This window comes from Artibeus jamaicensis, unplaced genomic scaffold (genome assembly GCF_021234435.1).
Source record: "Artibeus jamaicensis isolate MK-2021 breed Jamaican fruit bat unplaced genomic scaffold, CSHL_Jam_final contig_452, whole genome shotgun sequence".
NCBI classification, from domain to species: domain Eukaryota; kingdom Metazoa; phylum Chordata; class Mammalia; order Chiroptera; family Phyllostomidae; genus Artibeus; species Artibeus jamaicensis.
The window spans coordinates 9,072,305-9,085,837 of NW_026521837.1; the positions used below are offsets into that span (position 1 = coordinate 9,072,305).

General features: G+C 35.8%; 1 protein-coding gene across 4 annotated transcripts in view; it reads left to right on the forward strand.

The window, feature by feature from the left end:
- Positions 1 to 13,146, forward strand: part of CCSER1 (coiled-coil serine rich protein 1) — a 1,291,789-nt gene extending 1,278,643 nt beyond the window's left edge. For 3 of the 4 annotated variants that reach the window (XM_053666405.1, XM_053666406.1, XM_053666407.1), the window contains exon 11: positions 10,656 to 13,146. In XM_053666405.1, coding sequence (XP_053522380.1) covers positions 10,656 to 11,141 — 486 coding nt within the window. In that variant the 3' untranslated portion in view covers positions 11,142 to 13,146. The remainder of the gene's footprint in view (positions 1 to 10,655) is intronic. The other variant, XM_053666408.1, reaches the window with a different exon arrangement.
- Positions 13,147 to 13,533: the final 387 nt, after the last annotated feature.

Here is a 13,533-nt window from a genome sequence, read left to right on the forward strand (position 1 = left end):
AACAGACACGCAAGGGCACTTGCCAAAACAAGGGCAAATACACTGAAATAGAGAACAAGGGGGACAATGACCAGAGGGGAGAGAGGAGGGGATTTAAGGGGTAAAATGGAAGGGATTTAGAGGAAAAAGTATAAAGGACACAGGGACGATAGCTAAGGGGGGTGGAAATGGGAGGGAGGTGGGGTGCATAAGGGAGGGGTGGGCTGGAATTGGAGAAATAAACAGAAAACTGTACTTGAAAAATAACTAAAGAATTTTTTTAAATACAAATAAATAACAAGCGTTGGATAAGATGTAGATCAAAAGGAACTATTGTACACCACTGGTAGGAATATAAATCAGTACAGCCACAATGGAAAATTAAAAATAAAAACACCATATGATCCAGCTATTCCACTCATGGGTACTTATCAAAAGAATATGAAAACACTAATTCCAAAAGATATATGCACCCCTGTGTTCATAGTATCATTATTTACAATGGCCAAAATTTGGAAACAACCTAAGTATCTACTGATATATCTATCACATGTATATGACATATAGATGTATGTATGTCACATATATTACATGAATTGGGTGTACACACACACACACACACAATGAGGTCTGTCCAAAAGAAAGCACAGCCATTATTAATATGAGAATGGTTTGCTTGCCATTGATGCAACCTGGCAACCAAGGAGAGTGGACTGTAATAAGAATGTGTGAAAGGCGATGATTTCACTCTGCTAGTTGGTAGGGGCAGTAAACACCATTGCGTGAATATGTGTACTGTGTGGCCATTGTATTCAAAATGACAGAGCAAGAGAGCAATGAATCTGCATCAAATTTTGTGTTCAGCTTGAATGCAAAAACTATTGCAGAAACTATTCAGATGATTCAGAAGGCTTTCAGGGATGATGCAATGAGTGCAGTGCAAATAAAAGTGTGGCTCAAACACTTCAAAAATGTTTGAGAATCTGTTGAAAGTGATCCACATTCTAGGAGGCCTGCAGCAAACAGAACACCTGAGAATGTTGAATGTGTGTGGGCTGCAATACACAAAGATCAACGACTGACAGTGTGAGAACTAGAAGCTGATCTGGGGATTCCAAAAACTACTTTTTCCAAGATTTTGATGCAGGATCTTGGCATAAAACACATCATGGCAAAATCTTTACCATGGCTTCTGCTATCAGAGCAGAAGGAACACCATGCTTCCGGTGAACCAGATTTCCTCAAGTAGGTCATAACTGGAGATGAATTGTGGGTCTGTGGCTATGATCTGGAAATGAAGGCCCAATTGTCCCAATGGAAGTCACCTGGTTATCCAGGCTCTAAGATTGCACGGCAACATCATAGCAAGATTAAAACCATGGTGACTGTGTTTTTTGATTGGGACGGTATTGTCCATCACAAGTATTCTTCTCCAGGACAAATAGCTAATAAGGAAGGAGTACTACCTCAATGTTCTTTGTGAGTTGAGAGATGCAATACAATGAAAATGGCCACAGCTATGGGCAACTGGTGATTGGCAGCTTCATCATGACAATGTTCCCACTCATGCCACACATCTTGTCTCATGAAGAAGTTTTTTGGCAAAACATCAAATTACCTTGGTGACTCAGCCCCTTTGTAACCCAGGTTTGGTGCCGTGCAACTTCTGGATTTCCCAAAACTAAAATTACCTTTGAAAGGGAAGAAATTTAAGACTGTTGATGAGTTTCAGAAAAAATGATGGGGCAGCTGATGGCAATTCCCACAAAGAATTTTGCAGAGTGTTTGTACAGTGGAAGAGACACTGGGAGAACTGTGTGAGGTCCCAAGGTGTTACTTTGAAGGGGATAGAAGTGTCACTGCCCCATGAACAATGTTTCTTGTGTCTTCCTCAATAAATGACTCCAATTTTCATATTACATTGTTGGAAACCTTCTGAACAGACCTTATTTTATATTTATACACACACGTAATACTACTCAGCCATAAAAACAAATGAAATCTTGCCATTTATAACAACATGGGTGGATCTTGAGGGTATTATGCTAAGTGAAGTCAGATTGAGAAAGACAAATGCTATATAGTTTCACTCATATGTAGAAATCTAAAAAAAACACACATGAAACAACAAAACAAAAACTCATAGTTACAGAAAATGTAGGAGAAAGGAAGATGGGGCTGAGTAAAATGAGTAAAGGGGATCAATTTTATAGTGATGGATGATAACTAGACTTCTGGTGCTGATCATTTTTGGTAGTATATAGAGATGTGTAATTACAATATTATACACATAAAATGTGTGTGTTATATACCAATTTTACCACCATAAAATATAGTTAAGGCTTACTTATAGATTTTAATACCCTAGTAATATTATTTGCATGTGCCTTTATTCTTACTACTTTTCTTATATATAATCATATTTAACAGCCATAGAGATGGCTTCTTGACTTTGCAGTATTTAAAGTTTTTATTATTCTGCCTTTAGTTTTATGTGTTTATGTATTATATTTAATATAGGCATTATAGAGCTCATTCTGTCATTTACTTATTGTACCCCCTAAGCTGGTGCCTTCAGCATTTATTTTCTGCACTAATGATGTGACACACCCAGGTACTCTTTGTCCAGGCCAGTGTCAAATGGGTCTGGGTGTCACAGATATTTGTTGAGTCTGTATTGTAAGTAACATGTTATTTGTTTTTCTAAAACACCCAACATTTTATTTTTTATAAATTAGAGAAGATTCTTATCACTTTGTTTGCATTTCTAAATCTAAATTGCTAGTATAAATGAAAGATATAGGAGTTGAATTAAATATAGTTTAATGGGATTATCTTTCTATGTCTAGTTTTGGCCCAAGAAGTTTGTCTCTACATCATGTTGTCACATGGCAAGAAGATAGATTATTAAGAACTGTTGCTTTTTTATGGCTGAATAGTATTCCACTGTGTAAATGTCCATAGTTGTTTTATCCACTAATCGACCGATGAACCCTTGGCTGCTTCCATATCTTGGTGATTGTAAATACCATGGCAGTGAGCATAGGGGTGCTTATGTTCCTTAAAATTAGTGTTTTGGGTTCCTTCAGATATATTCCCAGAAGTGGAATCATGGGTCATGAGGCAGTTCCATTTTTAATTTTTCTAAATAATGATTTTATTTATTTTTAGAGAGGTGAGAGGAAGGGAGAAAGAGAGGGGAAGAAAAATCAATGTGTGTTTCCTCTACCACACCCCATGCTGGGGACATGGCAGAAACCCAGACATGTGCCCTGACTGGGAATCCAACCCGAAACCCTTTGGTTTGTAAGCTGGCCCTCAATCTACTGAGCCACAACAGCCAGGGCATTTTTAATTTTTTGAGGTATCTTCATACTGCTATCTCCACAGTGGCTACACCAGTCTGCATTCCTACCAAGAGTGCAAAAGCTTTCCCCTTTCTCCACAGCCTCACCAGCACTTGTTTGTTGATTTATTGATGATAGTTACTCTGAAAGGTATAAGGTGACATCCATTGTGATTTTAATTTGCATTTCTTTGATGGTTAGTACCATCTGCAACAGCATGGATGGACCTGGAGAACATTATGCTCAGAGAAATAAGCTAGACAAGTACTATATGTTTCACTTACATGTGGAATTTAATGAACAAACTGAACTAACAAGCTAAACAGAGACAAACTGATAGGTAGAGAGCAGAATGGCAGCTAAGGGGGAAGGGGAGAGAGGGATCAAGGAAAGAGGAAAAAGGACAAACGGACAACAATGTGGTGATTGCAGAGGGTGGGAGGTATAAGTGGGTTACATGGTAATGGGAAGAAAACACAATAATTTTTAAACTGCTACTCCAGCATAACTGTTTCAATTCATTCTCCACGGTATTTATAAAATGTACTTTAAAATTTTTTTTCAGTGGCTTTGGTATCTAATGCTATAGATATATATCACATTGTTTGGTAGTTATGAAAGGTTTGTTATATCCTCCAAGGCATATCTCGTAGTTATAATAAACCTTCTTTCCTTATTGGGGAAAGTAAACTAAAAAAAGAGTTCAAACTACAAAAACATCCCTGAAAAGTAACATGTCCTGTGGGAAAAGTCATTCCCCACTGCCTTCAAGAAAAGAAGCAAACTATACACGTCCAGTGCTTGGTAGTCTAAGATCCAGGTGATACCATAATTTGTAGAGATCAAAATAATCAATGCATCAGTGAAAGAAAAATATCAAGGGAAGCTAATTCCATATTAAATAAACTCTGTCAGTAAGAAAAGGACTTATGTAGGAGAGTCTTTTCTGGAAGGATCGACTCTCACAGAAGGCCTGGTAAAGTGCAGGTACTGTTAGGGGCGGCAGATTCAGTGTTAAACAAAACAAAGTTCCTGCCTACATGAAACATGTGTTTTAATTGGAAACATGGCTTGGGTGTGGAAATGCATAGGAGTCAAAGTTTCCAGCCTTGAAGATAAAATATACAGTATTCTGCACTGCGCATCTTACTTGATATAGAGGGGTCCTTAGTAGGAAGCCATGGATTTATTCAGGAGGCATGTGTCTCAGTGGGAATTATCACTTAGGAGTTATTACTTAGCTTCTCCTGCTGCAGGAACTATGACCAGTCATACCAGCTCACTTTAACATAAGTGCCTATTTATCTTTTATTTGAATTCAAATTATAATGTTGATATTCTCAGTAATCTTTATGTTTTTAAATACTATGTAACGTTAGCCATTTTTCTAATCCGAACTGTTTTTTTTAGCTAGCTCTTGGGAATTTTTAAAAGTGTTTTTATTCTTTTAGGAATAATTCTAAGAGCAAAACTACTATTCTCTGTTAAGTGAAGAACATTTAGGGGAAATACATATTTAAAAATTAAATTAAATAATCATGTGCTAAGTTCTAATAAACACAAGAAAATATCACAGGAAGTTGTTGCCTGATGATATCTTGACCATTATCAATATAATAAAATATTAATATTTAATAATATTGTTCACAGCTCAATTTTAATATAGGCAGGATTATGTGATGATAGAATTAATGGGAGAATGTAGTGATATTTCTATCACTGATTAATTAGTTTTATATTTTTGTTAAGTCTTTTTTTATGAACATTACAGTTGACTGATTAATTACTAAATACGCCACCTATTCACCCTCTACTATGAGCTCTAGTGACAGGGAATAAAGTAGCTCTCTGGAAACTAAGTCGTCTAAAACCTAGCATAATTATGAGTTTGGGGAAGTTTACTTCCAGTTTTGAGAAAGATGTAGCTAGGCATAAGCATGGAAAATTCCCTCTGGGGATGCGATCCCAAGAGCTTTTGAAGGAATTAATTTTCTTGTCATGCTGCTAATTGACATCATTTATTTCCCTCTGGGCTAGGGCAAACAAATACAGATATGTATGTGCCAAAATATATTTTTACACTTTGAATCAAATATACAGTATGTAGAATAAAATATGTATCTTTAAATATAAAATTTTAGAACTGGAAGGGGATTAAAGAAATATTAGCATTCCATCAGTATCTCCTAATCATTTCAATTGGCTCGGAAAAAGAAGCCCACAAAGATTAATTAATTTATTTTTTTTGAAAAATTGCAGCATTTTAAAAATTTTATTTAGTTATTTTTCAAGTACAGTTTTTTGTCTGTTTCTCCCATCCCATCCCCCCCCGCCCCGTGCTCCCCACCTCCCTCCCATTCCACCCTCCTTAGTTCTCATCCCTGTGTCCTTCCTATTTGTTCCTCCAAATCCCTCCCCTTTTTTTCCCCTTAAATTCCCTTCCCTCTCCCCTCTGGTCACTGTCCCCTTGTTCTCTATTTCAGTGTCTTTGTTTTTATTCTGCTTGCTTGTTTGTTTTGTTGTTTAGCTTCCTGTTAAAGGTGAGATCATATGGTACTTGTCTTCAACACCTGGCCTATTTCACTCAGCATAATGTTGGTGGGATTGCAGACTGGTACAACCATTATGGAAAACAGTATGGAAATTTCTCAGAAAAATAAAAACCAACCTGCCTTTTGATCCAGCAATTCCACTGCTAGGATTATATCCTAAGAATCCTAAAACATCAATATCAAAGAACCTATGCACCACAATGTTCATAGCAGCACAATTTACAATAGCCAAGAGCTGGAAGCAACCTAGGTGCCCATCAGTAAATGAATGGATCAAAAAATTGTGGTACATATACACAATGGAATTCTATGCAGCAGAGACAAAGAAAGAGCTATTACCCTTTGCAAAGATTAATTTATTTATCCAAGGCCATACCATTTGATAGGAGCACAGTCAAGATTAGACTGTTTGGCTCAAGGTTCAATGTTCTTGCCACTGTGCCAAACTGTCCTATAATATATTAAATATACAAGTAGGGTAATAAGTATAGTGGATGCTGTTTTGTACTTCCTGGTTCTCCTTCCACCTCAGATGCACACCTTTTCCCACACACAAACACACACTTTCACAACTAAAGCATTCATTTTCCCAGTTGCTGAAAATTGGCAGCTGATAGCATTGAAGCTAGGTTCCTTCCCAAGAATTTTCCTCTACAGAAAAGTAATAATAATAACAATAACAAGCCTGCTCACTGAGGTTACATACACTTTATAAATTCTCCCTTTGCCAGGCCCTGCTTTCTTTGTTCCTCACAGGTGTTGGCTTGAGAATACACTCCAAGAAATGATGTGTTTGTTGATTCAAATATTTGTCTCAGTCTATTTTGAGGAACCAAACTACAACAATAGATGTAAAATTATTTAAATATTCTGGAGGAAATTACTATGCTTTTTAAAAATCTAGGTAGAAGTATTCAAAGTGGTTTAGCTTCTAAAGGATGAAATATTCACCTACCAAAGTAATTTCTTGGTTTATTGGCCACTTTATTTTATTGCTGCCATTATTAATTGGATAACTACATCCAGGTATAACTTTAGGCACTTTATAGATAGAAATTTTTCAAATCTTAATAATCCTGTATGCCATCCAGGTACGAATATAAATTTTCCTGTCACAGAGGAGGAAATTGGCAACTTAAAATCAGTTAAGAAACTTACTGTGCTGACCTAGCTGGGAAGTGTCTGACCCTGGTTGATTCTCCCATCAGACTTTAAGCTGTCTGAAGGCAGGAGCTAGTTTTGTTATGAACATCACTGTTTCCCAACATGAAGTGCAGTGCTTTGCCCTCAGTAGTAGTCAATAGTTATTTATCAAATAAATAAATTAATCCATATATATCTATCCCCAAATTTTTGTCACCCCTGTGCTACCCAGTCTCCCACATACATGATGACCCCTGGACTTAATGGTGAACATCATAAAGAACTAAAAAAAAGGGGGGTGGTAGTCTAAGATGTCAAAATCAATCTATGCCAAACAAACAGGAATGGGTAAATTAAATATGCATTTTTTTAAATTGAGAGTTAGTTCCTCATATACCTTGTAGGTATCAGATACTATGTCAGAGAAGGAGTATTGAGTCTGTGGGTTGAGTCATTGGATCCCCTTATTTACCTTTATTAAAACTGTATATTCAATTTAGTGTAATTTCCCAGGAGAGTTAAAATGGCCACATAAAGAACATAATGGTTGTTTTTCCAAAAGCAATGTAATGGAAGTAATATCCACCCACCTCCTCTACTTTGTGAGGCAGCATCTACAGAAATACAAAAGAAAAAGATTACCACTGATAAGTATCGTGATGAATTTACTAATGTCTCATTTGTCCCGAAACGATTTCTTTCTCGCAGTATTTCACAAATAGCAACCATGATGCATCCAACATTTGGATGCAGACATTTAGCACAGTGTTGCTTTGGATTCTGTCAGTAACTGATTCAATATTTAGGTAAATTTCTTACAGAAGTATAGTGACAAAGATGAAGAGACAATAAAAGCTTACATTTCTAAGTTAAGTCCAAATACCTGGAGCATTAGAAAAGAGTCCAGAAGAAGTAAGATAGAAAAGTTCCTGAAAAAATTAAACTTGCATCAAAACATTTTATTCATTTTTCTCCCACAAAAGTCCCTGAAATGTCTGCTATAAGTCACGCAATGTTTCTTTTATACACCAAATAACCATTCTGATTACCTCTACTCCAGATCTACTGAAGAGTTAAAGTGGCAAGTTGGAAATTGAGTAGGCACATAATAAAAATGAGAACGACCATTTAAAAATCAAGACAATTTTTAAAAAAGGAAGACTGGACATGATTGGTAAAATACCTCAATCTGACATAACTGAGTAGACGGACATCCCAAGGGTATTCCCTTACCGACCTTAGTTTTGCAGAAAAGCAGAGAGATTCATCTCAGTAGGCCTCCATTAATAATAATAACCTTATTTCTCAGTAATCTCAAGATTACTTCTCAATAATCTCGAGGCCTCAATTTAAATTACAAGATTGTTCTATATGTAATTATTTTAGAAAAAAGTGATACATTTCAGAAATATTCTCATAGAAATACAGGGAGGCAGAAAGATCTTGTGGTTATCAAGCAGACTGTCTACCCTATACTAGCTGTAGGCTACAAGGGTACAAACTCACTGTGTTCCAGATTTCCAGTCTGCATAATGATAACAGAAGCTACTTCAAAAGACTCTTGGGAGGGTTAAATATGTTATATCATTTAAAGAATGCTTGGCATATAATGCATACTCAATAAAGAGTATATATTAATATCTCAAGCAGATAAACTTTACTCCGCAAATATTTGTTTTTAAATGCTTGCTGTGTGTCTGAGAATTGGGTCAGGAGCTAGAGTGGAGATAAGAGAAGAGGACGGACAACTCAAAGGTTGCATATTTCCAGTACATGAGCAAGGACCTGATTTAAAGGGGGATGAAGAACAGAAAGAAGGCAAAGGTCATTTCCAGGTGCTGGCTTGATAATGCTGCCATTTATTGTGGAGGAGGCTACCTGGGGAAGAGTAGGTTTCAGAGTCAAAATCATGTTTGTGTTTTTGGTTTTGTTTTATGTCAAATTAGCAATATTAGTCCATTATAGTGATGATAAGGAAATTGGGGCTCAACATGGAGATCAGGTTTGCAAAAATGATTTTCTAAGGAACTATGGAAAGAGAAGAAATTGAAAGTATACCATTAGATGTCAAGCATACAGAAATTTTCATTGGCTACTTTAGAATGTTACATATTCTACTCTGCTCCCTTTTCTCTCTCTCTTCCCTTTTTTCCTCCTCCTTAGTATCAACAATAAGTCCTACGCTTTTGCCAGCAAAGCAGTAAGACAGCTGATCAGTTTCTAGCTCAGTGCATTTTTCTAAGCCAAGACAGTGTTCTCTTCAAGAGGAATTCTGCTGCCAGCTTGTAATCTTTGCTTCTCCGCAGCATGAATCAATGAGCTATGTTTTGTTTCTATTATTAGTGTATAAACTTATTGTGAGAAAGAAGATGCAGTGTACTTGTGTACCTGACTTGGTTTAATAAAATGCATCCAAAAGCCTAAATAAAATAAAAGCTGAAATTCCCCTCAGGTGTTCTATTGTTTTCCTTAGGTCATTGTTGTGACATTGTTTGTAGTTCCTTAAATTTCTAGGTTACCACTTTGCCCATATAAATAATGATATCGGTCATTCTAAAACTCTCTGCACATTTACTTAAGTAAATGTAGTGTATTAAATCTAACACAAATTTAACAGACTCATATATTGATGTTCATTACCTATTAAAATTATCTGTATTCTCAGATAAACCTATAGAATTCAAATTTAGGAAATTTGATAAATTTCAAAATGATTTTTAGTTAAATGATAAAAAGAAAGGAGCTAGCAGGCCATGAGAAGACCTGGAAGAAATGTAAAAGCATATTGCTAAGTGAAAGCAGCCAATCTGAAAAGACTGCATACTGTACAATTCCAAATATACAACATTCGGAAAAGATAAAATTATGAAGGTGGTGAGTCTAAGTGGTTGCCAGGGTAGGAGGAGTAGGGGAGAGATGAATAGGCAGAGCACAGCAGACATTTTCAGGACAGTAAAAATACTATTTATTCTAATAATGAATATATTTATTCTAATAATTTATTCTAATAATGAATAAATACATATTCTAATAATGCATAAATGCCATTATAATTGTGTACCTAGAGAATGTTGAACAGTGAACCGACAGTGAACCCTAATGTAAATATGGATTTCGTGATCATGACATGTCAATGTAGGTTCATCCTTGGTAAAAAAAAAAAAAAGAAGCGCCACTCTGATGGAGGCTACACGTGGGGTGTACAGGAAATCTCTGTACCTTCCTCTGGATTTTGTTATACCTAAAATTACTCTAAATAAAATCCATAAAACAGCATCTTTTAGAGTAACTTAACCATTTAAGCATTATTGGTAGTAATACTGCACTGATAAATTTAATCTAATGGAGAATTCCATTGATTTTTTTGAAGCTGGTTGAAAATATAGGGGTTTGCACACAAAATGTCAAAATATCACTCTGCAATCTATATATATACTAAGAATATATTTTTAAAACATAATTTCTTGAGGACTGGGGGGGGGGAATGGGAGGGAGGGGGAAGACCGGGTGGGGGGGGGGATGGGAGAAATAGATTAAAAAAAAATGTACTTGAAAAGTAACTAAATAAAATTTAATAAAAAAAAGAAACTTTAAAAAAAAACAAACATAATTTCTTTATGTGTCCTTATTACAGGCTACATATCGAAACCGAATTGTGAGCCAAAGTCTCAGCACAAGGGACAGAAGAGCAATGCATACACCCACCGAGGACCGTTTTAAATACTCATCAGCTGACCAGACAAGCCCCCACAAAAGCAAGGCCTGTCAACTATCAAGTCTATGTTTAAGTAGTTTCTTGAAGGACAAGGAGCTAGCGGAAGTCATCAAACACTCAAGAGGAACTTACGAAACCCTCACTTCAGAGGTTGCCCAGAACTTAAGGGCCACAGCTGGGCAGAACTCTCTGAAGCCAATAGTTAAGACCGAAGGGCTGGCCACCTTCTCAGAGAAACCAAAGGACCAGGTGGCCGTGGCTCGACAGCATTCGACCTTCACAGGCAGGTTCGGACAGCCGCCAAGGGGACCAATCTCTTTACACATGTACAGCAGAAAGAATGTTTTCCTCCATCACAATTTACACACCACTGAACTGCAGACTCTGGGCCAACAGGATGGGTAATTAAATCACCCTATTCCTGGCTCTGGGTAGGATAAATATGGTCAGTGTTTCTCGTTCATAGATCATTTAAATTGTCATGTACTCCTTACTACTTTTTTTTTACAAAGAATTGTGCACTTTTTTTAGAAGAAGGGTCCAAGCATGTTAGTTGAAATAGGTTTAATAGCCTTGAAGACTTTATTATATGTATATGTATAGTAAGTGGGGACATCTTGCAGGTTTATACAGCTCATAATTTATTTTGTCTTTATCATTCACTGATATCCATTGAAGTTCCAGAAAGTAATATCAAAGAGCACTCTACTCACTGAATGGTGTTACTGTGAAAATAGATGTGAGGAACAAGTAGATGAAGAAATTGTAAAGAATTTTAAATGACATAGTTGATAGAAGGTGAAGAGAAGAGGGATTTTAAAGTCTTCTGTTTGGTGGTGTATGCATTTGAAGAACAAAATTTGCTTGCATGTAACCTAGAGATACCTCCGTGTCTCTGTTACATACATTCAAGCTTATCTCACCATACAATAAAGGAGGAAAGACTATTTGACCTCTAAGTGTTTAGTTCACACTAGCTCACAAAGGATTTTAGACTGAGTAATTGCTAGCTGAATAAAGAAGGTCAGCTCCGATCTTCAAAGAATGTTGTTTTTACCTTTTGTTATTGACATTGAAGATCCAAGACATAGTGCAGTGAGGTGGTAATGGCTACAGCTGGTCAGATGATGCATTAAGTTGACACACTTTCTCTTTGGATCATGGCAATATCAGAATATTTTTAGAAGTTTTATGCATGAAACATTCTAAGAAAATTATTTTACTTCACTTTCCTTGTATTTTTAAAATGTTCAATTATTTTTATGTATATTCAACTTCACCCTATATACATCAACCCATACACGATGAATTGAGGAACAGAAAGTCAGTTTCTAGGTAGCCTCTTACACAATATTCTGACTATACAGTCATCTAGATATGGGAGAAAAAGTTAAAAATGTGAACTTTGGCAATTTGATTTTAGAAATACATCCCTAACAGGAGTATTGAAAACTCATTTGATGGTAAATATTTCTCCTCAACAAATAAGGTCTATTATGTTTTACACTTAAGTGCACGTGAGATTGATCAATAAATCTAAATAATTTCTTTATGGTTAACTACAACCAGAGCTGGATGCAGCTATAGAAGTAAATAAATAAAACAAACAAACAAAAAATATAAATAAGTTACAACCAGTAGGAATAATGGCTGCAGTTCTCTTATACAAAGATAAAAGCTCATAAAAGTCTCCACATTAGGGCATTGCCCATGCAAATTGAAACTTGTCATATCTACTGCATGATCTGTTTTACTTACATTCTCTGATAGGCAGAATCCATCAGTGTGTGCAAATGAAAGGAATAAAGGAAAATTGGGATAACAGTTTTGAGCATGGCATCTGACTGACCTGCTTAAATATGTGAAATGCATCTCCTAGTACAAAATATATTTGAGCTCTGTGCTTTGGGTGAAAGTCATCAGACTCCTCCCCTAGCTTTAACTACTAAATATAGATCTATTTTCCAACTTTGATCAGAATTCACAAAAGTATAGAATCTAGTGCATATGTTATACTTGTAATTCTAAAGAAAGACACATGTGCATCAAGAAAAATGTTTGCCAAATGTTTTCTTTCTTTGTGTGTTTGTAATTCTGCCAGAAGAGAATGATACACACTACAATTTGCTTGGCTTAAATAAACTGCTATCTAAAATTTCCACTATAGTTTAGAAGCTATAACATTTATGCAGATATACATTTTGGGCTGGGCAATTTTTAAGACATGATAGAAAAACATGAAATTATAATTATTAGTTGTGGGATTCAGTTTTATTTGTCTTGAAAGTTGATATATGTTGCTAGAGTATTTGAATTCTGTAAATAAGTTAGCATGATAAAATGGTCAAGGATTTTTTCCCCGGAATATGGAAGAACTATGTATCACAAATAATGTTTTTGATTTAGACTTCCGGAGTTTATAGATTTGTTTTCCTGGAAGATAGACTTTTGAATTATGCTTTGTAAAAAATAATGTACTTAAGAAAATCTGTCATTTAATAGACATTTTAAGAGATGTTTTAAACACTAGTATTTTCTTGAAAAACCTTTTTTAAAGCTGAAACATTCAAAAAAGAAAACCTGGATTAAACAATTCAATTTTTAAAGGAGGGATATTTTTTGGAAATATCATCTTAAAGCTGTTTTGTACCAGTATTTTCAGCATTGTTACAATATTATTTGTAATACTAAGTGTGACTCAGGCCTGGAGAAAGTGTGAGCCCACAGTGCTGACGTACACCAGGAACTGTGCCCAGGGCTCCTCTATAAGTTTCTCTGGTGTACAGATAGTAACTCA